Below are 27,687 nucleotides of genomic sequence, written 5' to 3'. Positions count from 1 at the left end.
TCCTGGTCCTGGGTTACAAATCTACCTTGAGAAAGCAACAATCAGTCCCCCAAGGCCACAACAGCACCAGCAGAGAAAGCAACGCAAAAAGTTGGCAAGTAAATTTATTTATTGAGTCACTTACTTGGCAAAGAATCTCTCACCCAACACAGCAGCAGGGTGAGTGTGTGCGAATGTTTTGAATTTATGTGTGTTTTTTGGTGCTGACTTTCACTTGGCTTTCCACACATTCGCCTTGGTAATTGTATTAAATTTCAATTAATGAAATATGTGGTGGAGACGTGGGGTGAAATTTCAAGGAAGTGACTTCTTGTTTCTGCCTTTTTTTGGTTTTATTAGATAGATTTATGTTGGACCGAAAGTCGATATGTTTAGTATTTACTGATATGGAAAATATTTAGAATTAGATATCGATATTTTCGAAAATAATAAGAGATCTCTGTGTACCTCTACATTATTTATGGGCATTTTATTGACACAATTGCAGTAAGAAATTTTCTATATTATTCAAATATACTTAAATTGACTTCAGAAGAATATTTTTTTGATAATAACACAAATTGAAATCCAGATCTTAACTTTAACATACTTTGTCAATATCATATCACCAAACTTTTTTCCTTAACCATCCCTAAGTTACTTTTTTTAGGAAACAAAAAAATCCCTATGATCCTTTTTGCATTTATTTTTTATGGCAATCGAAGTAAACTTTGTGCTGTGTCTTTATTATTGTTGCTGTTGTTTCGGGGCATATTCCAATTTTGTTGGTCATAAATTTTAGCGAGACGGGCAAATGAAAAGCAGAGCGTAAAAGAAAATATTTAAATTTCCTCGGTTGCTCTTATATTTTTATTTTTTTGCTTTGTTATTTGGCAGCAGCCCTTTTTTTTGCGAGCGCGAGTCCTGTGGAAAAAAAAATCTGCTTAAATGTACTTCCGTCATAAAATAACGGTAATGCAGAGCAATGTGCCGGGTGTGTGTGTATGGGTGTGTGTTTGCATGGCTCACGTAGCCTGGCGAGCAAGAAAAACCTTTTTATAAATGTTGGTTCGCAGCTTCCGCAAAATAATAAAACAAAGGCGAAAGGCAACACGTACACAGACCCGCAGCTGCCAGGACATTGCCCGTCCAAAAGGAATGCTTTTAAATTTTGACACACCCCCCAACCAACACACACATAGCCACAACTTTGAGATGAAAAAAAAAAGAATTAATAAATTTGTGCAACAGAGTTGCCTTTAAGGCACCGAAACGCAACCACTCCCACGAAACCCTTTGCTCACTTTGTTTATTTTAATTTCTGTTGTTTTATTTACCCTTTTTATGTGTGTTTATGTGTGTTTTCTGGGTGTGCGGGGACATTTGTTTGAAGTTTATTTTGCATATGTTTTGTTTCTGGTTGTGCAATAAAATTCCCTTTGGCATTATACTATATGTACATATATGTATTTATTTTTCAATGTTTGCTGCTGCAGTGTCAATGCGACAATAGACGAAAAATTCATCTGGATTATGTGGCTAATTAAGGGATAGTTTGTCAGGCATTTTGCAATTAAAATCAAATGTTTTAATTGAGGGATTTTGCACTAATATTTGTATTTAGCTAACTAAGAGTAATTTCATTATAATTTGGTTTACAAAAGGGATGAGTATTTTACTGGGGTTTTGGAATTAAATTACATTAAATGGATGTCAATGGGAAATACTTAAATGAAATCAAGTAACTTTAAAATAATGTATTACATAATAATGTCATAACGAAAAGTATATAAAAATATTTATGTGAGTTGTTATAGAATAATGTCTAAACTTATTTTTTATGTTATATATTTCTTTCAATATTTTAACAAAACTTCTATTTCAAAAAAGTCAATTAAATTTTTAACCTTTTTCAACTCCCTAGATAGATTTAACACAATTTTTTTATGGCCATAAAACATTTTTTATCGATTCACATAACTGACAGTTTATTGATTCCCACATTTTCCATGGCTTTTTCATATCAAAAACTAATTAAAATTGCCCAAAAGGAAAATAAATTATCTGTGCCTAGACTCATTCAACTAAAAACAATAGATATTTTGCCAATGCATTGTTCTACTATTATTGATAAGTTATGGAAATTTATGACAGGCCAATGCAATGCCCCCGAAAAAAATATGAAAGAGAGTTATTTAAAGAGCCATTAGCAAAGTGGTGGCTAGCAATTAAATATTTGATGATTGGAATAATAAAATGAGTGATTGAAATAGCCCTTAAATTTATTTAAAATAACAATTCAACTTTATTATTAGCTTTTAATTAGTATAATCCTTTATAATATCATTATGGCAAGTCTTTTTCATATATTTGTTCAGGTTTTCTCAGTTGATTTTCATTTAGGCTTAACCCTTGCTCACACTTTCCTTTAAATTTTCTTTGCTTTTATTATGCCTGCATTAATTACTTTTTTCATTCTTTCTAAGTCTTCTTAATATAATTTACATTTTTTCGTGATAAGAGGAGTCTCCTGTTACATACCTTTAATAAGCTCGGGCCAAGGCTCGCTCACACCCTTAGAATGTACTGCAGATGAGTTCAGAAGCCTCTGGCTGGGGCAATTGACCACTTCACCGAGGGCAGCTCTCTTATTTGATTTCGTTACGTATATATTTTTATTATTTCCCCCGTAGATACACGCCCACAACACACGTCAATTAACCTACTTTCGCGCTGGCAGGGGGGCCTGGGCAGAAACCAAACAAAATATATAACCACTAAGAACAATACTCGCAATATAACGAATGGGCCAAGTTAATTTTCCAAGACTTTTTCTTTTGGTTTTTTTCCACCTTTCCCTCTCTATTTATTTTTTTTCTTTTGCCTTTTTTTCGATTGCTCAAAGTATTTCCGTCAACACACAGACACACACGAGTAGCGACACTTTAGCCGGCTTTTTGTGTGCTTACTTGCGCCAAAATCCAATAAAACGACTTCGACTTTGACTCTGGGATGGATCAACTAATATCACTCATACGCCGCGTGTGACCAACACGCACGAGTGACAAGAACGAACTGAAATTGAAGGCGGAGGATTGGCCTTAAATCGGAGTTAGTGTTGCGCCTGCGTCACATTTAGTCAATGAAAAGCTTCGTGCAAACCGAACATTTGCCGCCAACTGGAGTCCGAATGTTGCCAACCAAAATGTTGCTGTCTCATGTTGCAGACTCTTTTCGGTGTCTTGACTGTTGCTGGTTACTGTTGCTTCTTGAGTTGCTTTATAAGGCTAATGTGACTGCTTGATGTTGCTAGTGAGGCACTGGAAAAAAACAATTTAAAAGTAATTAAATATATGTTTTATATATAAATATTTAATTGATAAGGTATTTCATTAATACTATATTTAAATATACATTGTCATGCTTAAGACTTACTTCATTATTGAAATGGGCTTCTTCGTGGTTATCCAAATGTATTGTGTTGATCAGATGATATCACCGTAGATGTTTACACTGGGTGGGCCGCGCACTGAATGAGGGGAGTGCGACCTCCGTGCCTCTATTTATAGTCCCCGAGCAAAGAGAACAGAGAACGTGTGAGCGAGAGAGCAATGGATATCACTAATGTTAATGTTAGGCAGAGCGTTATAGAGAGAGAGAGAGCGCTATCTCTAGAGAAACACAGAGGGGAATAGACACACAAACAAATATAAAGATCAAGAGAGAGTGAGTGAGAGTGAGTGAGAAATTAATAACAATAACATAAGTGTTTCTCTCTGTGTGTGTGTGCTGCTGGTCTTAAGGCTCTTTGTTGTTGTTGTTGCTCCGCTGTTAATGTTGCTCCCACTGTAGCCGCTTCTCCTGCTGTTGCTTCCCGCTGTTAATGTTGCTGTTGCTGTTACCGCTGTTGTTGTCATTGTCAGCGGCAACATAATCATTGGCGCGTGTTGCTCACTTGGTGGTAGGCAGACGACAGACGGCCAAAAGTAAAAGCAAACCAAAAAACACAGAATACTGAATACTGTATACAGAACAAGGAGCAGACAATCCTGGCACACAATTCGCGCAACGTCATGTCAACGAGACAGAGTCGACAGTCGAGACAAATGCCGCAGATCCCCAAACCAAAGGAAAGGAAAGCCCCTTTTAACCATTTCCTCCCACCCGTTGCCAATTGTCTTGCGGGCTTAACTTTCTTTTATTTCTGTGTTTTTTTTTTGTGTGTGTTTAATTTCTTTTATCAACAAGCGGGCTTGTGAAAAGGACTGTGTCTGTCTGTTTGTCCTCCTTGTTATCCTTTCAATTGTCATTTGCTTGTTGCGTCGCCTACACTCGATTGGTTATCGTACGGAGGGGATATTTATATATATACATATATCCCTGAGTGTCCGTGTCGAAAGCCCTTTGTAATCGTCAGTTAATTTAATGCATTGGTCAAGCCTATCGAAATCAGCTATACTTAATTGGGTTCTCTTTAAGTGTGACTAAAAAAAAAGGAACTTAACACTGGAATATTTATTTAAAATTGATTAGAAATCATCTTTACTTAAATATAATTAACTATTTAATCTTCTAAACATTTAACGCAATACAATAACTCACAAGAAGCTAGGTAAGAACCATCTTGACCTTTTTGGAAAAGCCTTTCAGCCACGTTGTACATATATCCTGGTCAGGTAAATCCCTTGTAATCGCCTGTTAACTTGACATGACGATGCTTAACTGATTTATCTGTCTCGGGGCCTAAGACCCAGCAATTGATGGACATGATGGATGGACGACGAATCGATGAGAGCATAGAGGAAAGGACAAGCCAGTAATTCAGAGGAGGATGAGTGATATAAAGATACATACCTCCCTTGTTTTTTGGCACTTTCGAAATTAAATTGCTTGGTCGAGCGTTTCAATTTAATGTGCAGATTGCAGTTAACCAGCTTCTTTTGCTCTATTTGCACACCATTCCGGCTTGCACTATCTGCATCTTTACTTAGCCAAATTAGTTCTCGGCCCGCTGGCCACCAATACTGGTAATACTGACGAATAAATTGCGGTCTTTTGTGTACGCATTTTCCTGGATTTAACAAGCAAACAAGATAAATTATGCAAAAATCCACACCAAATCGCAGGGAGAGAGTGAGATTGCCACTTGTTGAGGGCATCTCCTCCTACCCTGAGTCAATACAATATACTCACTCGTATTTGATGTTACACAATGGCATTATGCTTGATTATGCTCGTGTAATGCCTTCGTTATTTATTATGAAAATCTGCCAGCTCAGGATTTCATTTAAAAGTTTTCGCTCACTTCCTTTTCCTTCCTGGCTCCAGCAAATACAATTTGCAATTTCACAAATTTTATACAAGGGAACAAATCTTAAATACGCCGCAAAGTATCTCGCATTTTGACCATGGCCCAAAGCTGGCTGGAAGTAGCGTTGCTTAAGCCCCAAGGCCGGGATGGGGACCGGTACGAGGCCATTTTAATCCCTTTTAAATTGATATTGTAATTGGTTTCTGTATGTAGTTATGAATTTCAATATGTCGGCCGGGCTTTGCCGCTAGTTTCTCCATTTGTTTTCTATTTGTCTTTCATGTGGTGGACCTATGAAGAGTTTGTGTGTTGTGTGTGTATGAATTATGTTATTTTAGTGGCCTTAGAGCTGCTGTTGCTAGTGTGGATTATATAAGGCAATTTCTATTTGCTTTTGTGGTGAGTTATAGTTGATATTTGACTGGTTGGGAGAGGGTATTGCCTGGATTTATGGCCATGTTGGGGTATTTTTTATGGGGGAAGTGAAATGGAAATCTATACAAAATTTTATACAATTTTTTGTTGATATTTGAAAAGGTTTCAGTTTATAATTAAAACTGTGAAATATTTCAAAGCCGTTTTTATGGTGTAGGAAATTTAGCAGTATTTTTTATAAATTATAAATAAATGATATATATAAATTAAACAGAGAATAAATAAGCACTATTGGAGAAAGTTTAGCTATGGTTTATGTAATTTTAATTAATTAATTAAAAGTTAAAAAGTGGGCCCCTAGGTAATTTAAGGCTTAGACTCATTCCAAAACTTATGTCATTAGATTTTCCAACTTAAATAAAAACAAGAACTATTTCTCCTTCAAACCCAAATTAAATAAAATAAAATTTCCATGTAAATCCTGCTTAAACTTTCACCAATGTCCCTTATTTATTTCATAAAGAGATTAACTTCCCACTTAAAAAACAAAACAACCTGTAAACTCGAATTACATTTGTGCTATTAAAAACTTTAAAGCGTAATTTAATTTATGAAGTTCAACAACACACACACAGGCAAGATAATAACCACTTAAAACACTCTTCCTCGCAAGTAGAAAACTATCAAAAACTTTGGACTTTAATAACCCATAAGGAACTTCTTGGGCAAAATTCCGAAATCTAAGCCAACGCATTATCGTCAAAATTATGGGGAAAAGTATTTCAAAAGTTCGCGGACACTTAATAAATATTTCACGAGCCACTAAAAAGATGTCGAGCCAGACTTTGGTTTAAGTAATTATGAATAAAATGGCAACAATATCAGAGCGACAAGTTCACGTCTTCACCTTTCGGAGAAAACTAAACAAAAGTGACTGACAAGGATCTTTTGATTGCGCATTGGGGACACATTAAAAGGTGAAAATTTTACAGCCTCCACAGCATCCCTTTTTCCAAGTCCCCATTCACCCCTCTGCGTGAAATAGAATGAGGAAAGGGATTCACCTGGGCTATCCCTCTAGTTTTTTACTCTATGGTGCTTCAGCCACGCACAGGTTGCCCATTACGTGGTATTTGTCCTTATTTACCGTTAGAGGCTGGCCCACCTGGATGCTTGGTTTATAAAGCACCTGCTTAACCCTAAATGCGGAACCCACAATAATAACAACAAAAGCAGCAGAGCAACAATAACGAAAAGTAGAAAAGAAAAGAAGATTTTCAGAGGGAGAAAATTTGAGAGGTTAACAAGGTTTTCGTTCTATGAAAATATGAAAAATTTATATTAAGAACATAAATTTATATATACTAAAAAACAATATTAAATATATTTGATTAAATATAAAATTTCTTCATTTTAAGGATCATAAATAACATGATATAATAGAAATAACAACAGAAGGTAGGAATGAAACCTCCTTAAAAATAAAATGGTAGAGGTTAACAGGGGTTCGGTCCTTTGAAAATTAGAAAAAATATTATTAAAAGTATATTTTAAAATTTTTTCAAGTATATGGATAGTAAATAAAATATTTACATAATTAAATATTTTTAAAACAATATTATAAACGAGGTAAACATAAACAATCATATTTCTTCTCAAAGACTACCATCTCAAAACCTCATCAGTAACATATTCAAGTTATTATTATAATTATTATTATTAATATATATTTTATTTCTTTTTATTTCTTCCCCTAATTTCTCTCAGTGCCTTAAGAAGTGGGCAACGTAAAGCTGCCGCAATAAAAGTAAATCCGTATTCAAGGTGCACAAGAGCCGGCTAAAATCTTTTGGGAACCAGAAAGCTGCAACGTCGACGGGTTCACTTTTGGGCCAGTCTCCCAGCCAGCCAGCCTCCCAGCCAGCAGATTATGTATTTACAGTCAGATAACTCCTCCCGTTATGGCCAAGTTTTAGCCTCATCCTGGCCGTCGCTCTTTGTTGTTGTAATAAGGTAACTGCCTAGATGATTGCCGGCAATTGTTGACCATGGCCCAAAGGCTTTTGGCAAAAGAGTCAGCCATGTGTGTGTGTCTGAGAGTTGGCCAAACTTAACGCTGAATCAGCAAAAATCGACGTAGGCACCCCATTTTGTTTATCTGCATAATAAACTCACCTCAAATTATTGAGGCCCGCATTTTGGACACGTTCGTGTCGTCAGCAGGTGAAATTCCCCCAGGGTGGAAAATGGGAAATTGGTAAGGAGACAGGGCAAAACTTCTCAAATTTCATATCTAAGTGCTTTGCCATTGGCAATGCATTCCTTATAAATTTAGTCAACTATCAAATTGCTGATGGGAATACCGACCTCACTTGTCCCCTAACTATCAAGGGTTTGGAGAAGTGAAGAAGAGTGAGGGGAAAATGGGAGTGGTCTTTAAGAAAAAGTACGAGGGATCCTTGTATAATATATGTATTTATTTAAATACAGAATAATAATGTTGGATCATTGAAATATATAATTAAAAATTACTGCTTACATGGGGATATATTAAATATACTAGAAAATCTTACAACAAATTCATTGATATTTAAATAAAATGTAACAAAGTTATTCTTCTTTCAATTTTAACAGTTTTTTGCTTAAATTTAATATTTATTTAATATTAATTTGGTTAGATTTTAATGCAAATCAATGGTTCGCTTCAATATGTGCTTAATTTTAGACAATTTATAATTATTTTGATTCAAATTTCCACGAAAATCCTTTAAATTCAAAAACTAACCCAAAGAAAACCCTTCAAAAACCACAATAAAATCTCTATAAAATCCACCAAAGCCAAGAAAATTCAAAACTAAAAAAACGAACGTTTATTACTGCACTTCAAATAACGTTTTTACTAACTAAATCAAAAAACCCGAAACTAGGTCTAGGCTGCCAGCAAATCCTTTGAAGAGCCTGCATGCCAAGCCCCACTAAGTATGCAACCATTTATGCACATTTTCCATGCTGAATGTGAAGGCAGATGGAAAGGCTGCCAGAATTTTAGTTTGCTTAAAAAATTAAATGCCCTGCCCCCCTTCCCTTCAGCTTGTGTTACATAATTCTGCACATGACATATATGTCTCTCTGTCCGTTCGGTGGAGTGCCATGGTGAGGCCTTTTTCGGGATTCCCTGGCAGCCTGCAGTCAGAAATGTCACAGGTCCTGATGATGACGATGATGATGATGATGATGACTCCCCACCGCCTCTCTTACACAGACGTAAAATATTATTTAATGCCCTCTGACAGTTGAGTGAAGCAATATCGTTTACATGCATTACCTATATAGGAATATATAGCATAGGAGCAGATATATACATATATATATATATGGGTGAGGCACTCAGACAGATTGGCGGGGAGAAAAATGAGGGCCAAAAGCAGTGCTTTTAAGCCAACATTTTCCCGGTTGCAGCAACCATTGCTAAGTAAGGAAAAGCAAGGGCACCCGGAAAATCGCTGGCATTTATGCTTGCGAATATTTTTGGCACTTTTGCTGTCTGTCTGCCTGTTTGTTCATTTATTTATATATATTTCATTTCGGATCGGCGAGGCTCTTTAATTAAATTGCAACAGAGTTTAAATAAAGAGCCGCGAAAGTGATGGGCGATTGTAAGAAATTAAAGAGATCATGGGTTATGACAGAAAGGTTGTGTATAATATTGATAAATATTTAAATATAATTTTGTAAGTCCCCGAAATCGTAGAAAAGTATTTCAAATATATTCCCTTAATAAGCAAAGCATAAAATTAATAAATAAATGCGCTTTGCATTTCAAAATGTTTTAATTTTAATATATATCTGTTAAAAAAGGATATCAAAGTGTCCACTTTTATCAAGGGTTTTTTAATACATTTTTTTATTATTTATATTCCAACGAGCAGCAATTAAGAGCGTGTTTTTTTATAAGCCATGCTGTTATTTTTAAATGGATCGTTACCGAATATTTCAGACATTGGTTTTTGGCCTTTACTGAATTCTTGTATAACCCACAAAAAAAAAACACTTGTATGTACATAAGTAATTATTTATTTATTTTTCAACAGGCACAGCTTAATATTTTATTTGTTTTTTATTAAGGAATTTAAGGCCTCAGGCAGATGGTGGGAATAATTTAAATAAGCAAATGGTTCAATAAATTTAATAACACACAACTAATTATTTTATTTGTGAGATAAATTGGCTAAATAACAAATACCATTTAATATTATTTGTAATTAAATAAGTAAATGTCTTGGCAAAAACTTAAAATGCCAATTAAAATAGCAAAAGCGTTATTCTGGTCATAAAAAATATAAATGTCAAAAAAAGCCCATATAGTAAAAACAATTTAAATTCAAATCACATTTAGTTAATTGCTATTATGATGTCAATAAAAACTTGAACTACATATGCAGACATAAAAAATCAATTTTTTCCCACTTTTAATGGAACATTTTAATAAAAATAAACAAATGTAATGCAAGTTAAATTGAAATTTAAAATACATACATGAAACCCATCAAGCGAAACACTAACAAACAAACAAATATATGCATGCACGTATGAATGCCTTATATTTAAACAATTTGATCAATTAAAAGCAATTTTTGCCCAGAAAAAGACCGAAAATCCTCTCAGACAATATACAAAACAATTCTCTCACTAAAAAATGCAAAATGGAGGGGGGTATTAAAAAATACTATAAAAATTGTGTGCACTTTTTTTCTTATTTTTATTTTTAACAGGGAAAACCTCTCGACATATTTTTTCGATTGCACACACGCGCCGCTTCGCACACACAAATTGCCCACCAATGGCCATTGCATGAGTTGGTAACTGAGGGGGGAGTTGGTAACTGAGGAGGAGTGGGGGATTGGTTATAGCCATGGCCTTTACCCGGTGCCGATTGAATGAAATTTCACGCTGAAAATCACATTGTTTACCAGCGAAACAATTGAGAGACGCTGTGCAGCACAGTGGCGTGTTTTTCACACATTTTGATAGGGAAAATTAAATGGATCTTGTACTATATAAATTTTAAAAAAATATATATTATAATTTTACATAAATATTTTAGTGAATAAAAATTTAGAACTAATTATCTATTGTTTTAAAGGGGTCATAATATAATAACTAATCTTATCTGTAGTATCTTTCTGCTTCTTTAAAAAAAAACCTTTCTTAAATAAAAGCCGCAAAGCATCCCACTTTCCCTGAAAATAAGTCTTCAAAGTCTTTTGGAATTTTCCTCTACATTTTCTTAGTTACGAATCAATGTATGATTTCTGCAATAAAAACAAAAAATCCCACACACACAAACAGCATGCAAAAATAAAGGAAAAGTTAAAAGATGGTGGCGAAGGCAAGAGCAGCATGAAAATAACTGACATTTGTTGCTGCCATTTTTCGCTGTTGCATGTTGATTTTCCCCCCAAATTCAGATGTTGTTGGTATTGTTTTTGTTGTTGGCAGGGCTTTTCCGGTTTTTGTTGTGATGATACACTCTTTTTCCTTTTGTTTTGGCACGCTTTCCGTACATGGAAACATTCGTTGTCGCTGATTGCAGACACGCATAAAGAGTACAAAGCCCCCGAGGGACCTTTGTTGGGGATTTTCTGAACGGTAGTAGAGCTGGGAAATACCCTGTTTTTTAATACAGATATTAAGGGAAGAATATATACAAATTATAAATATTATTTTGGGTGTTTTAAAAGGGGTTTAACTATATTATTCTACTTCTACTTTAACTTGTAGAATTTTCTTTGAGAAAATAAATGTAGAAACATAATTTCTAGACATTTTAAAGCTCCTACATGTATTGATAACTAGCTGGTATTATTTCCTGAATAAAACTAAAACATATCATTTAAAAAATATACCTGAAAACTTCACAATAAGTATTAAAAGCAAGCTCCTTATAAATCTCCCTTGTCACATAAAAACACAATATTAAACCTTTACCTGTGCCCAAATCGAAGTCCCACACAAAAAAATCATGGTATAATGAACCCGGAAAATCTCGGTTAGTTAACTGAAGCACCACAGAAAAAAAAGAAAAGGGAAAAAACGCTGACCGTACAGAGAACCCAATGCATCAGCAGTCAATGCTCTTGGCAGCTTCCGCTTTCGATTACAGCCCCCTCGAATCCTTCCAAAAACTGACCAACAGATGGACGCCATATGACCAGAGACCACGAGAGCGACGGTATTTAATGGTCTCATTGCGGACAATGCCGGAACTTCATGCCAATCGATTGGATTGTGTCCTGTACACTGTCTCCTGTGAGTCCTGCGGCCAAAAATTTATGATTTCCCTTCAATTGTTTTCAATGTTTCAATGCATTTATTGAGTGTGCTCAGAATGGACAGCAGGCGGTGACAATTTTGTTGACCTCATAGCACTGTCCATCGGCAGTGCAGATCAGTTGACTCTTCCGGGGACCTGCACTCTTCCTGCTACTGCTGCTACTGCTGCTCCTTCCACTGAATCCCAATCCTGTCCAGCTGTGGAAGACATCCGTGGCACTGATGCCATAGCTATCCATCAGCCAGTGCTGCAAGTCTGCCGGAAAAGTCTCATATATGGGAACATTCTGGTAGGAAAGGAAAAGGAAAGGATTATTATTGGAAAATTCAAAGATAAGTAAGGGTACAGAGAGAGAAATATAATAAAATTATAAGGAACTTATTGGATATAAGAAAAAATGAACAGACATGTAATTTTTATATTTGAAAAGACGGTATGTGTTTTAAAGAGTCCCTTAGTTATCACACGGAAAATAAATTTTTAGTCAAAAAATTTAAAAAAAAATTAAGAACTAAAGTAGTTCCTCCCCGTATAAACATTCTTAAAAAAACCCTAAACCTAATCTAAAATTTATGAATATTACAATTTTATATAATTTTCCCTGCTCAGTTATTCAATCTTTCAGTTTAGAACCCTGCTGCTCCTGACATTGTTAAGGAAATAACCCTTCACCCACCATTTTTTTTTGTTCCTGATCTTTATTACTGCCAAAGCGCAGCGGAAATTAATTTCCGGTACAACGCTGCGTATGAGCGATGCATTGCAATATATATACTGGCAATTACAGGTGCAAAATGAAATTAATAAGAGAACCAAGGACCAGGGACAGCTAAGGGATTGAACAAACAGGAGCAAGTTGGCAAAGGTACAACAGCGAACAAGCGGCGATAAAAATGTGCAAGTTTGTCAACTAATTAAAAAGGGAAGCAGCAGCAGCAACAGCAACCTGGTCGAGTTTGAGTTTTGAGGGACACGGAAATTGCCAGGCAGAAGGGGCATTGGCAACTTAATTGAAAACTGCAGTAAACAGCGCCAAAGCAGTTTAGCCATGTTATATATTTTATGTTGAAACGAGGGGAGTTCCAAGAGTTTAGGATTTTATTTGTATCAACATTTTTGTGAAATTTAGAAAAGTAGCTTTATTTTATTTATTTTAATTTTAGGCAAAAGCTTATAGCAATGTGAAAGAGTCATTTCCGACCCTATAAACCATATATATTCTTGATCAGCATTAATTGGCGAATCGATCTAGCCAAGTCCGGTCAAAAAATAAATTTTAAAATTTTTTTCCAAATTTTACAGTCGTTTTTTTACATCTTTAAAATTGTTAAAAATTGACAAAATTTTGAATATGTTAAAATTTGAAATTGAGTATGCAGATTTATTTCCCTAATAAAAACTAACACAGAACCGCTTTCCGAATTGAAATAAATGCTTTTTTGACTTAGTTATGAGTTTTTTACATTTTGATTTGTCGTTAAATTTTCATATTAAAATATAGTTAATATCGATTAAAAAATGGTATTATAATTTCAGACAGAAGCTTAAAATTAAGTTAAGGAGTCATTTCCGACCCTATAAACCATATATATTCTTGGTCAGGATAAAAAACTAAATCGATCTAGCCATGTCCGGTTGAAAAAAAAAATTTTTAATTTTTTTCAATGTTTTTGATCGTTTTTTTACATCTTTTAAATTTTAAAAAATTGACAAAATTTTGAATTTGTTTAAATTTGAAATTGAGTATGCAGATTTATTATCCTAATAAAAACTAACACAGAACCGCTTTCCGAATTGAAATTAATGCTTTTTTGACTTAGTTATGAGTTTTTTAAGATTTGATATGTCTTAAGAATTATCATATAAATTTTTTTATAAAAATATTACAAATATTACTATATGTATAATTTATATATAAACAATAAAATATTGTTATATTAAAATAGAGATTTTTATTTTAATAAACCATATGTAAACCTATTTTGGGCCACAAACAATTATATATTAAATAAATTACAGATGGCTTTCTACAATTTTATTTCTATTAAATTTAATTTTTAGGCCTTTTCTCCCATATTATTTACACCTTCTTCCTAAAACCTAAATAACTCTCAAATCCCACCCCTTGGAATGGCCTCAGTTGACTGACTGGAGGGCGAAAATCAAGGCGTGGCACACACCGCCCCAGAGTGTTGCATTTCCGTTAACGTCAGAGTTAAAGGAAAAGGTAAACTAAAGTTACGTTTGCCGCCAGAAGGAACGAAAGGAGCGGAGTCTATAAATTTTAGCTAGACTCCCAACTAGCCGAAATCCAGAAGCGTGCTTATTAAATTTTGAGCAGAAAATTGGAATTTCACACTGGTTGCAGCAGCCAGGACGAGACAGAGACGAGGAGGAAAAACAAACACAAAAACCAGGTGACCGTTGGCCGTCTAATTAAATTTACCAATTAGACAGACAAACACTTGAGACACAAAGGATCAACTGCAGGACTACAGACTCCAGATAGAGAGAGAGAGCTCCACTTCAGACACAAAGCTGAGTGTTGCTTTTGATTAGGTTAATTTAGCAGAGGCCCAAATCTGCCGAATCAACATTTAGAGTTAATTAAAAATACATAAAATACACATAAACACGGGCATGGCGACGTCATTAAGTCACCATGTCGACTTAATTACTGAAACTGTCACCAATTTTTAGCTGAGAGTCGTTGAAAAATGGCGCTGTTGAAAAATGTGCGATAATTATTGCCACAATTTATCTCGACTCAACGCGAGGCGCCCCAAGCAAAGCACAAAAAATACAACAAAAATAAGAAGGGAATCTAAAATAACATAATTATTTATGACGGAGGATAGGAAGGAGCTAAAGGAACGACACGAGGAGCTGGCGATATGCGAAAGAGGAAGCAATAAAAAGTGGCACAAGTGATAAATATGCGGCAAGGACTCCTTCTGGGACTCCCCTCCAGTGTGTAATCACAGAAGCCATGACGAAGTCCTGCGAGAAAAGAAAGCGGAAGTCCTTTGTTGCTCCTTTTTAGCCGGGTTTAAAGCACGCGCATAAATAAGCAGCAAATTATTGAACGTAAAAGTTGCCAAATCAGCAGTTTGGGGCCAAGATCCTGAAGGCCTAGAGAAGCAAGGCTGAGAAAAAAGGACAAACTAAATTTAGAAGAAATTTAAGGACTTCAGCAAAAAAGATATTCGTTTGATTTAAAGTCAGAAAAGTGGTATTTTTTATTTCTAACTTCTAACTCATTTAACTCTGAGTATAGTTTTAAATTTTGTTTTGTTATTTAATCTATAACTTATATTTTATTTGCAGTGCAGCAACCCAGCCTGGCCTCAGGCATGCCAAACAAAACACTTTTCAATTAAGCAACTTGTCAGGCTGAGCGGCCATTCTGTTGGTTCACGCCCACGGCCCAGAAAACTTCCCGAAAGGCAAAAGGTTTAACACGGACACACACAACCAAAAATAACACACAACAAGGCACACTTACACCCACACACACCAACACACACACACAGATGCGAAAGGGAAGTCGCCTGCAAGGAATATGGAAAACAAATTGATGGTGAAGGATTTTCATTAAAAATTGTAAGACTAAAGGGATACCCTAAGAGAATAAGGAAATATAAAAATATTAGTATTAAAATTAGTAAATATTTAAATATTTATAAGTAATAAATAAAGAAGTTAACTAAGTCAACTTCCGTTTTTGTAATATTATAATATTGTAATGGCAATAAATAGCCTCTCTCCCTCACTCTCTCTCTGTCTCTATCTCTCTGTGTCTCTAGAGATAGCTTTCTCTCTCTCTCTCTATAGCGCTTCGCCTAAAATAAGAAATTTCCATTGCACTCTCGCTCTCACTTTCTCTGTTCTCTTTACTCGGGGACTATAAATACAGGCACGGACGTCGCAATCCCCTTATTCTGTGCGCGGCCTTTCTCCTGTTTACATCTATAGTGATAGTGGCAGTGAAAATTATAGTGATAGTAATATCCCTTCAGCCCCAAAAATATACCCTGAGTATTGAAATACAGCTAAATAACCATAACAATATTATCAAGTATATAGTTTTTATAAAAGGGATCAGGCCTAGGTCTAGTTTAGTTATGTTAGCTACACAGTTACTTGCCAATTAATTCCCTTATTCCCATGAACCTTATTAATCAATTTTAATTTAAAGTGATACAGCAAATTTGTATTAGTAATATCTACAAATGTAAACTCAAAGTTAAGAGCCTAACTTAATTATAAATTACCCTTACGATAGTTTTAAAAGCCAGACTTTCGACTTTAAATACATTATTATACCCTTGCATAGTATTCTAATTTCAGTCAGAATTTTTAAACTTAGTATAAGAATCATTTCCGAGCCTATAAACCATATATATTCTTGATCAGCATCAACAGCTGAATCAATCTAGCCATGTTCTGGAGAAAAAAAATTGTTGAATTTTTCTCAAAATTCTTTAAGGGGTTACATCGTTAAATTCGTGAAAATTTTTTCAAAAATGTGGATTTTTTTAAATTGTAAAACCCAGTATGCAGTTTTGTTGCCACTATAAAAATTAATGAAAGAAATTAATGCATTTTTGGCTTAGTTATGATATTCAAAAATTTATAATTTAGCCAAAAAATTAGCATATCAAAATATCGATTTAATATACCTAGAATACAAATATTATCTAATTTTCCCTATTTTTTAGAACGAGAAAATTATAAGATGATTCCGCTAGACAACTCCTTACAATCCCTAACTGGAAATTAAATTAATTTCAAATACCAAGCTGGCTGTAACAACGGCTGTGCTCGATTCTGGCATTTCCAATGTTGCCCAAAGCACTGCCTCCAGGGTAGGGTCCTTAAAAACGTGGCAAGGACGAAAAGAAATGCCTGGCATACTTTTCGGCGCAAGCATATTTACGCTGCATGTATTGCTAACGAGCTGAAGAATTATGACTCCATTAGGTGAGAGAGCCAAGGGAGGCGGTTTTTCGGAGATCCTTCGGATGCTTAGGGGGCATCCTTAGCGCCGGCATAGTTAGCCTTAAAGTTGCCTCGCAGTCTGCCTCCTTGGACTGCCTCCTTGGACTGCCTCCTTGGACTGCTTGCTTTTTTTTTCCACCTCGCCCTCAAAAGGAAGTGACGCCATTTTGTGCAGATTACGCTTTGATGAACTGAACACTGGCAATGGCTGCCAGCAGGAGGAGGAGGAGAAAAGTCCTGGATTGAAAACACAGACTGAGCCTTTGCTTGAGCCCCAGCCAGACATCGGCGTAATGACAACGTCAACAAGACACCAAGAGATTGAATTTACAGAACAAACAATTTTCATTTGCAGTTGAATTAAGCAAAGTAATCCCCAGTGGACATTTCCCAGGCCTTGTCTTGTGTATTTTTTCTCTTTTGCTTGCGATGCTGTGCTGCCAACAGCCTAATGAACAGCGGTTTTGGTTCTCTGAAAAATGTTGCCAAGGATATCCAAGAAATAATGGAATCGAGTAGCTTTGGAATTCATCGAAATGTAAACAGTGTTCTCAGAGGAGAGCCAGGAGATTTTTGGGCTTTAGTTGCGAATCGTTTAAAGGATATTCTTTGTTTTTTAAGACAGAAAAAAAACTATATTATTTTGGAATAAATATAAATACTTAAAAATAGTATTAAAAATTATAGAAAATATATAAAATATATATTAGGTTGCTCCAAAGATCCCTAGAGTTTTAATACCTAAAAAGGGTATACTAAGCTCTATTTTTATTGATTTCTTTAACATGCTTTAAACTTCCTTCAAATATTTAAATACACTACTAAACTTTGTAAAAATCCCAGAAAACTCAGTCTTAACAATATGAAATATATGAAAAAAGGAAGCAAAAACCAAAAACAGTCTCTTATCAATGCAAACAGCGGAAAAGCAAACCCAACGGCGGACTTTTCCCTATTCTCCAGCTACAATAACATATATCTTTCACTATCTCAGTGTCGTTTGTTTTGCATAAAATTTGCATTTATTTTTGCTAGACAATCTGCAAAATTGAAAGCAGATGTCTCAAAGCCAAACCAAGTCGCAAACATTGCAAAATGCAATGCGGAAAAACTGGAAAAACTCTACCCTCCATAGTACCCTTTGAGGGAGAAAGATTAAGATACAAGTATTTAAATTTTTACAGAAACAACCATTATAAAATATATATAACTTAACTATATAGCAAACCTATTTTTGAGAGGCTACAATCTATTTATTGAAGTGCTAATGAGAACCTTTCGATGCATGTCATAATCCCAACACTCTTTCTCAGTTTCAGCTTTTTCCAGCTCCAATCTCGAACCCTGAAATTGGTTTGGCTTTGAGGCAATTTCTGGCAAAGTGGGTTGCATCATGAATCTGTATGATGTGATTATTACGGGCGAAACTATGAATTTTCAATCAAACTGCCTGCAATAGAAACCAAAGGAAACCAAGCTGTTCCACATTGTGGGGCTTTTTGGGAGGAAAAATCAACAGGACGTTGGTAGTTGTAAGGAAACGTAATTGGAAATGGTTGTAGGGAAGGATTTTTTTTTTGCAAAAAAGCTAGGAAACTGAGAGCTATATAATAGAAATTAAATTAAATGAAGAGTTACTTTTGATTGGGGAAAAATAGGTATATCAATTATACATATTTTTATGTTCGTCAACATGAATAATAACTGTATTAAGTATCGATTCTTAGCACTTTAGATTTTGATCTTTATAATATTATTAGTATAATATTTATTATAGAAAATTAAAATTCTACAGCAGGGCGCTCTTTCAGCTGCCTTAGCTCTCTTCCTTATATTTTTTATGGCTTAAGGATCATAAATTTTTCGAGCATAACAATCGGTACTAAATCCATTTTTAAACCCCGTTAAGATTTAAAAACCTTTCAGGTTATCTTGATATATACTCAAACCCCTTTTTTTGAGTGCTCTTAGCATAAAAACCTCTGAACAAATTGAAATTTTAAAGCCTGTTAGGATTTATAATCCTCTCGCAATTATTTGCTAAGAGCCTGTGTAATCGAAGGAGCAGTGATAAAGTTGGTTTCAGGACTTAATCGGTTATTGCCCTTCGATGGCACTCACATCGAAGACACTGATAAATCTTTTGGTGGCGCCGCCTGATTGTTTTCAATCCCAGGGAAGCGACGTGGCGTGCCTTCTGGCTGTAAATGAAATCCGGCGGCACTGGAGCGTGACCACCGTGCGGTCACGTGCCCGAAGGAGATGCTACTCCAAAAATGTCTACCACCCGCTCAGGAAGGGAGCTCTGACAGATATCCGGGGCGAAAGTTAAAAAAAAAAAAAGCGAAAATATACTAAAATCGAAACGAAACGAACACGATGCCAAAAGTTAAGCAGCAACAACACAGCGTGATTTATGTTGGCAGGAGTTATCTTTGGGAGAGGGCTCTTCCTTACCTGAAACTCATTGGCCATGGCGGCCAGCCAGTTGGGATCCGGACTGGCGGACAGGAACTGCTCCCGATCTTCCAGAACTTCCACCTCCACTTCCTCCTGCAGCGTCTGAGGCATCAGGCCGTCGGCGGCTGAATTTATGGCCGAGGCTAATTGGTAAAGCAAAAAACTGACGCGTCCTGTAAGAAGGAGAAAAAATATCCTTAGGTGTTGAAATTAAACTGAAAAAAATGGGATGTAATTGTGATTTTGTGGGGGTTTAGAAGTATGCAGAAAATATATATATTTAATATACAGAATATTTTTTATAAAGTACTTTTTATTAAGTACCTTCAGAGGTATGACAAGTTTCTATTATTACTATCCTAATCCTATCCTTATCCTTAAACCCCTTTCTCCCAGTGTTACAGCCTCACTTTCTATAATTTCTTTCTGCCTGTTCTTGGCAAGAAATTTAATTGTAAAACACTCCAAAAGCTGTCCTCCATCTAAAACCCCAAAGCACTCGAGTTTTTTTTTTTGAAGCCTCCTTGAGCTCTTCTCTGTTTTGTTCTCGGATTGTGCGCTAAGCATTTTGTTTGAGTTCAACTAGCTACTTACTGTCAGTTAAGTGCAATTGCCACAGAAAATACACACAAACACACACACACACTGGAAATGGCGAAAAGTGGCTAAGGAAAAACTTGAGGAAAATCGGAGAAATGCGATCCGTTCGTCAAGGTGATTGGCAAATGTGCACATGAATCTTTGATAAGAGTCTCGAGTTGCAGTCATTAGACAATTTCCAAGGAGGAGCTCAAATCGTTGGCAATCAATTGGACATTTAAGGCCAACATTTCTTCTGTCCCATCATCGAAGTCGAAGGAAAGAAATCAAATTGCTTGGCAATCTCACCTTGGGGAAAAGTTTAAAAAAGGGTTCCCTTTTTTATGGAGGTAATGCCATTCAGCTTGAAATGACTTTCTAATTTCCGTTTCAATGAGTTCATACAAAATGGAGATAAAAATAAAGCTTATAAAAGATTTATGATGTATCTTAGTTGAAGTAATCTTAAAAGTAAGATTAATTTATTAAAAAGAAATACTTTTAATGAAAACTTATTGCGAAAATGCAATATTTGTTGAAAGCAAACTTTTATAATGCTAATCTACTTTTAACTTCAAATTTCATGCTTCACCTAATAAATTCTTAATTGTTTTTCAGTTTCTTTTTTTTTGCGCCCAAAAGCTAGATCAGAAATCATTGAACTATTCAGGGATTTTCAGTTTTGTGCAATAAACTTATCAACATCTTTCATATTTTGAGATTAATTTTGCAATCATTTTCCCACTTTCGTTTCGCCAAAGTTATTTAATTAACTTGTTGTACGATTTGTGCGCTTGTCGCTTGAAACTAATTTCAAACTGCAGTTCAGAAACGCTTTGGCGAAATAACTTTTCTCTTCGTTTTGCTTTTGCTTTTTGCTTTTCTGCTTTTTTGCTTTTGAGCGTCTGTCGCTAAGTGCTGCTGGCAGGAGTTCGCGTTACGCATACGTTGATCATACGCCATGTTTAACGCACCGCAAAAAGTTGTCGCTGCATCTCGGCAATAAATCACACATTTTAAAGTTGAAAATTACCCGAAACACAAACAAAAACAAAAAACAGAAAAGCATCGCGGTTGGAAAACAAATGAGACAACTGACCCAACCAAAGCAACCAAATGGCAACGGAAAAGCGAAAGAGGAAAGCGGAAAAGGCCAAAACAAAGTGAGGACATTTTCTCTTGTTGTTTTTGTTCTTTTTATAAAAGCGAAAGTCACCGATGATGCAGTGCCTGGTGTTGAGTTAGTGTCAGTTGTTTTTGGCTTTTCTTGGCCTCGTATTTTGTTGTTCGTTGTTCTTTGCGCTGTGTTTATGTGGGCCAAGCGTGCAGCATCATCACGTGACCACTAGAAATTTGCATTTTAATGGCTTCCCCGGCATTTGGCACTACTTATCCTCAATTGTGTGAAGTGTTCCAAGCGGAAGAAGGGAAAAGGGAAAAAGGATGAGGACAAGCGCGAGGAGACGGTGTCAAGGAGGAGCATGGCCAGTGGATGGCAACAATATGTGTTAAGTGTTGTCGTCAGCGCTTAATGATGCCAAGAATAAACTTGGCCCACACATTTGGATGCGAAAAATAAACACAAAAAGTGCACTGAAGAAAATATTTCAATCAAATTTATAAATTTACAATCATAACTGGATTAATTGCTTTAATTAACTTGGAAAAAATATTTCTTAAAGTCATCAAATGTAATTCAACAATTATTTCTAGTTTGATTTAATAAAAAAGGCTTCTAAACTAAATTCAAGTGTGATCTTGCTCAGAAATTAAAAGGCAAATTTAGATCATTTTTCAAAAACTAATAATAAATTTGATCAAATCGCGTATTACCCTTCGATTTTCCTTTCTGCACGTCTCACTATCTGCGTTGACAACGCGAGACGAGCAACTACAGCAACATTAGCAACACCACCAGCAGCAGCAGCAACAACAGCAGCAAGAAGGAGAAACAACAGCAAAAGCAGCAGCAGCAACAACAACAGCAACAGCAACAACAGCAATAGCAACAGCAGCAACACCTACACCAACAGCAGCAGCAACAGCAGCAGCAACAGCAGCAGCAGCAACAACAACAGCAACAGCAACAGCAAGACCAACAGCAGCAGCAAGAGCAACACCAACAGTAGCAACAGCAACACCAACAGCAAGAAGGAGCAACGCATCGGTAAACAAACAAACAACGGCAGCGACAACGCGTGACAAATGACACCAGGCGACATCAAATGCCGCTTGCAACGCTCGTTGCAACGGAAGCGTTGCAGGCGGTTGAGAACCAAGGATAGGTGGATGCGGGCAAAGGCATGGAATCTGGATTGGTCCTGGGGCCACACACAAGGACTAAAAGCAACTGGCACAGGCAACAAGCGGATATAGCGATTGTCGTCGACTACCAGCAGAAGCGGAAAAACAACAAAAAAAAACAAGCAGCACGAGTGGAGCTCAAAATTGAAGACTGACGAGAAATGGGGAGAAGAAGCAATGGGATAATAGTGTCACACAAAACGCTCAGTAAGTGATAAAAGTTACAGGTTATACTGGCTATAAGAGACAGAGATATAATATAAAATATGAACTAAGTTGGGAGATTATTTTAATTTAAATGGAAAAATTACGTCTTCATACTTTAATCTTAATAACTTTGGGGAAATCTTTAGGTCCTGATATTAGCTGCAGTTGACTGTTTTCTGTACCTCACTTAACCCCTTCTGTACCTTCTTCTTAACCCGCTCTCACCGGTTCACAGCTTCTTGAAACATCGCCGTGGTGAGCAAGAGCGCCCTGTGACACTTGAGTTATTTTTGGGGCTCTCAACGGCCATGGCATGGGAATGCGAATGGAAATAGAACTAGGAAAAAGCGCTGATTGCAAGGTAAAGCAACTAAATGTTGGTGGAAAACGAAATACCAATTAAGAATACGTTGACATTCGTGCTCTCTATGCCCTCCACTCCAGGTGACACTCCAGCGAGGAGACCACAGTGCGTATGCGTGATAAACAAAGCTAATTGGAAAACCAAGAGGGGAATATAGAGAGTCACAAAGGAATATGTTAGATATGTGGAAACAGGGAATTTAAAGGGTATTCTTAAATAATAATATATATATTAAAATAAAAAATATAGTTAAGTGAATTAATAAACCAAGGGACAAGATACTGTTTAGTTTTATGTGAGACTCAGATGCGTAATAGTTAAAAATCTTATTATCCGCAAACTTAACTATATATTTTTGAAAACCCTTTTAGCCTTGTTTTACGATCTCCTATAAAAATCCCAGTAACCCAAATAACCATCACTGATGACATAAAACAATGCTCACCCGTTGCAGGCACTGCAGCCAGGACTCTCTGGCCCGGCGTTAGTCCTAGAACATCTATTCTTGATTCACCTCCTGCTGCTGCTCCTTGAAGTTGTCCTGGTAATGAAGCAAACACCGAGGCCAGCAGGCCCAAGAGTATATATAGCTGTAGTTGAGGACTCCTACGGTATCCTGCCATCCTGCCAACCTGCAACGAAGGATTAGAAAATTTGCTTTCAATTCAGGCGGCGTCAAGTTATTAATACAATGAAGTAGAGCCCTCAAGGAGACCTCAAGGAGTACTGCCGCCATTGTACAATAGAGTAAAATGCAATTGTCTACGCGCATAAACAAGGAAACAAAAGGATCTCGGGTTGTTGTAGGGAGTATCCTTTCCTGTTACTTGGCCTCTGGCCACTGCTGGCCTTTATATCTACAATTTATTCCTAACGAAGGTTTCGGGTTACCCTTAAATTTGTATATATTTCTTTTACTAACTAACTAACTGGTATAAAAATAATTCTTTGTTAAACTTTAAAGAAATATTTACGCTTTTTTATTGACTTTCAATCAATTAAAGAAACCGTTTGTTGATTTTATTTAATTTACTTTTTATTAACACCTTTTGAATTTGCGTCACTAGACTTAATTAACAAAACAGGTTGCGGTTAAACCATTAATTAGCACATTATTAGGAGCAAAATATATGGATTTTCAGTTAACACAATTTAATTATAAAGGTACTTATTGAATTTGTATAAAAATAATATTAATTTCATTCATAAACTATTATTAATGATTTGTTTTAAGGGTTTATGTTAGGTTTTATTATATAGTTCATCATTTATTTATAGTTTTATTTGTAAATTCTTTAAGCTTTTGTTTATAATACTTATTATCCTTGAAAATCTCCTAAATCTAAGCTAAGAATTCCTCCATATTTTAAAAGGCATATGGTCTAGATCTTTCTGCCAATCTGCCCATCGTTGACCCCCAAGTTACTGGTTTCTGGAAGACTGACAACCAGCATAGATTGCATGCCACATTGTGTGTGCTTTTTTGCAAGGCTTATTAACGCTTCAGCGCGCCCAACTTCCTTGCCTACAAATCCTGCCTCTTACTGCTGCTCCATTCTACATTTTCCCCCCCGCTAAACAGACAGCTGCACAATGCGAGAAAATGGAGGAAAATCCTCCATTGGCCTCGGCCATCAAAAGCCCCAGCATCGCATCGGCAGCCATTGTTCAGTGCCATCAATTGAGCAATTTGAATGGCGTCGGCTGAAGATTTATGAGCCGGCATCATCCTTAAGTTCCTGAAGAGTTAAAGACTACAGTGTCAGCACAGGGAACCTTTTGTGTTATAAAATTAAATGTCATGAAAATTAAATCAAAAGTCCTCAGAATGAAAATCGGACACTTAACACTTTTACAATAAATTAAATTAAATTAAGTTCTGTCAATGTTAAGCTTTGAAAATTTTACAACAATAAAGACTTAAAATGTTTTCATGTTTTCTAAAAATATTTTATGTCTTAGAGTTTCGTTATTTTTATCAATAATTAATTGTAGATTTAATCATATTAAGGCTCTGTCTCTTTTATGTAATTGTAATCACAAAATGTTAGTTTCTACATTTAGAACTATTTCTATAAAGCAATTTTCTCAGTGTCTGGGTGAAAATTCCCTGAGTATTTGGCAACAATTAAGCAGCTTAAAGAGTGCATTACCAACTCTCTTCACTTTTGCTCTCTTTTTCCCGCTTAACGCGCCATTTAATGGGCGAGAAGAGCAGAGCTGAAAAGGAGCTACTCCTGTGAAAAGGATATGTGAAATGGAAAACGAGCGCAAATGCACAGACAAAACAGGGAAAACATTTCCTGCATTTGAACCCACACACTCGATTGTCTCTATCTGCAGCAGCTATTTTGTCTTTGTGGGAAAAGAAAACAAGAAAAGTTTGGGAAAAGAAAGAAAAGCGCAGGAAACCAGAAGGAGAAGGAGGAGTAGCAACATCAGCAAAACAGGACGAGGAGATAATGAGCACAAATGGGCGGACAAGGCTTCAAGGAACAAGTGCATATGCTAGCAACTGCAATTAGTTTCTAATTTGGAATTTATATAAAAAGGTAACGTAGTATATTTAAATGAACTTAATTTAGAATTTTAATTTACAAGTATAGAGGAATTTTAACAGCTTTAAATACTTTTGCCATAATTATAATTGATTTCTCTTCAAGGCTGTTTATACCACTTTAACAACTTTAAATCATTTGATTTTCTATTGATTACTTGTATTTAGATTTATTTTCTAATCAATCACTTCACAAAAGCACTCAAAGGTTCTTTGGAAAATCCCAAATCTGGCTAAATCTAAAGAAACTAATCCACTAAAAGCTTATCAATCAATACAAGAACACACAGCAAATAAAAGCAAGAAAAATAAATTCAAATTGCTTTCATGAAATACTAATAAATATGTGCATAAAAAAAGCAAAATTTATATTTACCTTCTAGACTATTTCTGGTCAAATTTAAATTGAGTTCCAAATATTTTCAGCAATTAAATTGCAATTCGGCAGAGGCAATTGTGTTTCACTGTCAGTGGCAGATCTCTGTTTCTCTGTTTCCAATTCCAACAATTAATATTTGTTCTGTGTGAGTGTGCTATCTTTGTTGTTATGTGAAAACGTTTTTGAAATAAAATTTAATTTCACAGCTCTGGCTATCTATTTTACTACACGTTCAGCTGAGGATACTCGGTTATATACCATTAAATGCTGCCTCCAATCGTTGCTCGTTGGTTTTAATTGTTACTGCTGTTGCCGCCGAAAAAATGCGAACTGAACCACGGACTTACTTGAGAAGTACCACCTGGAAAAAAACGAGACTAGAACTCTGATTGAAGGGTGAGAAATCAATGCCCAAATATTGCCAATAGAAAGTCAAGTACTTTGATTTCATAGCTGCGGGGGCGTCATAGACAACAACATTGATATCAAATGATAAGAAGTCAGTAGCAAAACGCTGATAATATTCCCTGTTTTTTTTTTATTTTCGCAATTGCTGAAGGCAAAGTTCGTTAATAATATAGCGTAGTTGAAAATTAATATGCGTTAAATGTGAAGAGCTGTTTTGTCTAATTAAACAGCGCCCACTCGTGGAAATTGTTGCTTCGCTTGCTTTCGATTGCTCATCAGACGAAAATAAAATTGATAATGGTACTTGGGTCGAAGGAGGAGCATGATGAAAAATAGGTAATAAAACCTGTTCAACTAAAGGCAGTCATTAACAAATTGAAAATTCTATAATTGGATGGGTTTTTGTAATGAAAATAGTCAGGTTAATGTTTAATAAATGAAATAAATTGGGGGAAATAAATCTATATTCAATAAAATATTTAGTTTATTGAACGGTTTCTTAACTCTTCATATTTTACAAGAAAATTATTAAAATACAATTTAGGAAACAATCAAATAACACCAAATAAAATTTGTAAAAAGCCATCAGAAGCTGAGATGAATCAAGTAAAAAGAATATTTCTCTATGACGTTTAAGTGGCATTTAAATTGCATCAACTAACACATTCAAAATGGCACTCGGTGTGCGTGTGTGCGTTTCGCTGCCTATGCCTGTGTGTGCCTGTGTGTGTGTAAACGTCTGTTTCCCTTTCCGTTAACATTTTGTGTCTGGTTTCCGGCATTTTGTGTGCGCCATTTAAAATTGTTTTCCACGATACGAATCTTGCTAGCTCGCGCTCTTTCTCTCTCACTTTTCCCTTATTTTCAAACCTTCAAACCTGCAAAAATTTTCCTATTTCGCAGACACTTGAAGCAAGGAATTGGAAGCAAATTGGCGGCCTCGGGGTTACGAAGACATTTAAGGGAGTCGACAAGGAGAAATAGGGGAAAAAGAAGTGGAAGCCAGGCCCAAAGTAGAAGGCCAAGAAGAAGGCCAAGAAGTTGGAAAAGAAACGGAGCTAAATTGTGTGCAAGCGATAGAAATCGCTCTGAATATTTCCTTTTTTTACCCCTACATTTCCTTTTGACCAGTTTCCCGTGTTTCCTAGTACACTTTAAGGTTTGTGTGTACTGGGGAAAAATTATTTAAATAGAAATGTTTTTATTACTTTTTTTATTTTATTTTATCTTAATCAATATAATGTAACAATAATAATAAATTATGCAGCTTTTAATCCTAAATATGAACAACTGGTTAAAGCTTGTTATTTATAAATTATTGTTTCAAAAAGTTACACTATTTCTTCAGTTAAGACTCTAAAAATGTATTATTTGTACAATATTGAATCTTAAATGTCAATTGTTTAAATAAACAATTCATTAATACAAT

At 35.6% G+C, this 27,687-nt stretch overlaps 2 protein-coding genes across 5 annotated transcripts in view; both read right to left on the bottom strand.

The window, feature by feature from the left end:
* Ccn (cellular communication network factor protein Ccn) overlaps positions 1 to 3,056 on the bottom strand; it is a 67,570-nt gene extending 64,514 nt beyond the window's left edge. Inside the window, exons 1-2 of the mRNA XM_020954014.2 lie at positions 2,949 to 3,056; positions 2,521 to 2,725 (exon numbers count right to left, since the gene is read on the bottom strand). The gene's annotated coding sequence lies outside the window, so the exon portion shown is untranslated. The remainder of the gene's footprint in view (positions 1 to 2,520; positions 2,726 to 2,948) is intronic.
* Positions 3,057 to 12,015: 8,959 nt separating this feature from the next.
* On the bottom strand, positions 12,016 to 26,238 carry LOC110185253 (uncharacterized). 4 transcript variants are annotated; one of them, XM_086838634.1, is made up of 4 exons: positions 26,198 to 26,238; positions 23,360 to 23,546; positions 19,458 to 19,633; positions 12,016 to 12,285 (listed from the first exon to the last, which is right to left on the bottom strand). In XM_086838634.1, the coding sequence occupies exons 2-4, from the start codon at positions 23,535 to 23,537 to the stop codon at positions 12,049 to 12,051; spliced, it is 591 nt and encodes a 196-aa protein (XP_086694760.1). In that variant the 5' UTR covers positions 23,538 to 23,546; positions 26,198 to 26,238; the 3' UTR covers positions 12,016 to 12,048. The 4 variants fall into 4 exon arrangements, with proteins under 4 accessions (XP_086694760.1, XP_020809649.2, XP_020809648.2 ...); XM_020953990.2 differs by having other exon boundaries at positions 25,848 to 26,228; XM_020953989.2 differs by having other exon boundaries at positions 26,109 to 26,228.
* Between the last annotated feature and the right edge of the window lie 1,449 nt (positions 26,239 to 27,687).

The sequence above is a fragment of the Drosophila serrata genome, unplaced genomic scaffold, assembly GCF_035046125.1.
Source record: "Drosophila serrata isolate PLE 108 unplaced genomic scaffold, ASM3504612v1 contig_359, whole genome shotgun sequence".
Taxonomy (NCBI): Eukaryota; Metazoa; Arthropoda; class Insecta; order Diptera; family Drosophilidae; genus Drosophila; species Drosophila serrata.
The sequence above is the reverse complement of the archived record's forward strand: the minus strand, read 5'-3'. Positions and strand labels throughout refer to the sequence as shown.